This window comes from Dryas octopetala, chromosome 6 (genome assembly GCF_963921425.1).
Source record: "Dryas octopetala chromosome 6, drDryOcto1.1, whole genome shotgun sequence".
Classification (NCBI taxonomy): domain Eukaryota; kingdom Viridiplantae; phylum Streptophyta; class Magnoliopsida; order Rosales; family Rosaceae; genus Dryas; species Dryas octopetala.
Genome location: NC_141371.1, coordinates 15,280,935 through 15,282,732, shown reverse-complemented (window position 1 = coordinate 15,282,732; position 1,798 = coordinate 15,280,935). Strand labels below are relative to the sequence as shown.

Sequence of the window (1,798 nt, the reverse complement as noted above, 5' to 3'; positions counted from 1 at the left end):
CACATACATACACGATAAGATAGATATATCCATTTTGGAAATTCAAAAGCAATTGAATTTCAGAAATTTTCTGTTGGGGGATGTAGGTAAGTACGTTAAGCATGCATCCAGACCTTCTCACATCCTGTAATGTTTTCACATCCCACATTAGAAAAAGCCTCATAAATTTCAAATCATAATGCTAGTAGGTACTTCTAAAACATGATCAAACATAAAAAAGAAATACAATAATTGAAAGTACGTGAACAATAATATATATAAATTGTCATAAAATTATTAAAATTGATATTACGTAAACCTCTGCTAGCAGTGCTGTTGATTGACATAAATTAGTCGAAATTTCTTTTTCCCTCATACGTCCGCCCAAATTGCCAATTAGCCGGCGCAACATTCTTAGAGAGCAGCGTTTTACCATCACTCGTCTTAACTCGGAAGCTCAAGCTCTGGCCTTGCAGTTTTTGCCATGTCTGCCAGTTCTGTCCCCAATTCCTAGTCATGTGAAACCAACCACCACTCTTCTCGCCCTTAATTTTGACCTCAACAACTTGGCCAACACCACCAACATTGTACACCAATACAAGCATCCAGTAAGGGTTCCCCTTGAGCTCAAATTTGATGCCACCTTGCTTGTAGCAGAAGACTCTGCGAAAAACAACGGGCACGATTCCTGCTTTGTATTGTGCAATTTTTAAGAACATGGGCATGGCGAGGTCGAAGTGTTTTTGAGGTGGGTTGCACCAGCTGCCATCAACGTAGTTCGGAGGGCAGAAGTTGGTGGCAGTCACTCGGATTGAGCCTGCGCCTTTGATGCACCATTGGGTTTGGTTGAAGCACATTATTTGGAAGCAGGCTCCGCAGGCCAGGCCTTTGTTGAATAGTGCAGTGCTTAGTGCCGTTGTTTGTAGACCATAACCTTGTTGAAATAGATCTCCATATCCACAAGCTCCCTCTGCCAACATGCATATATAACTACTACTTCAAATCTTAATATATTATAAATTAAATGAATACTTCATAAATCAAAACAATGAAAACTAAATGTGAGAAAAGACTCATATCCTCCATGAATCCTGCATTTCCCGTTTTGAATACGAGAATTCTATTTCTTGCTCTAATACAACTCTGAAATTTAGACTACTAATTAATTTTGCTCAAGTTTCATTTTTGTTTTTGTTTTTGTTTTAAATAACGTTTGCCATTAGCCGAAGTTACAAACTGAAAGATAAATGAAATATAATGTCATGATGGTGTAGATAAATATATTATGGAGCAGTGCTACATCAAGAGATTCAAGAAAACAAGATAAGAAAATAGAGATTCAATACAAAGGATGCGTGAAATGAAGGGATGATCCATTACTTACGCATGGTTTCTCTGCCATGGATGTCACCATAGAAGGTTGCAGTAGCACGCTCCCAGCCATGACCATAGTGACTGGTTGAAGCTGAACTTATGGCTCCTATGGCTACCAAAACACAAAACACAAACCACAATCCCTGGAGGCTACCCATGTCGATCGATCGGCCTGTTCAATACTCCAATGATTTATCTAAGGTGGCCTATGACTAGCAAATGGTGGGAGTTGAAAAAGGTAAGAGTCCTATGACTAGCAACACAATCAAAGAAAGCCAACAATTTCTCACATTCAGTCATAATTGCATTCCATCGTATCATCTAATGGAATGTTTATCGATCAATTCAAAAATATTCAAAATATGACATATCCCACTAAATGTGTCTGATTAATTGATTGATACAAATTAACTCCTTGATTGGTTAGCTATAAGCCTATAATTAA

General features: G+C 38.1%; 1 protein-coding gene across 1 annotated transcript; it reads right to left on the bottom strand.

The window, feature by feature from the left end:
- Positions 1-329: 329 nt before the first annotated feature.
- Positions 330-1,482, bottom strand: LOC147282740 (expansin-A23-like). The gene is made up of 2 exons (XM_086246088.1): positions 1,364-1,482; positions 330-949 (listed from the first exon to the last, which is right to left on the bottom strand). The coding sequence occupies exons 1-2, from the start codon at positions 1,365-1,367 to the stop codon at positions 330-332; spliced, it is 624 nt and encodes a 207-aa protein (XP_086102214.1). The 5' UTR covers positions 1,368-1,482.
- Between the last annotated feature and the right edge of the window lie 316 nt (positions 1,483-1,798).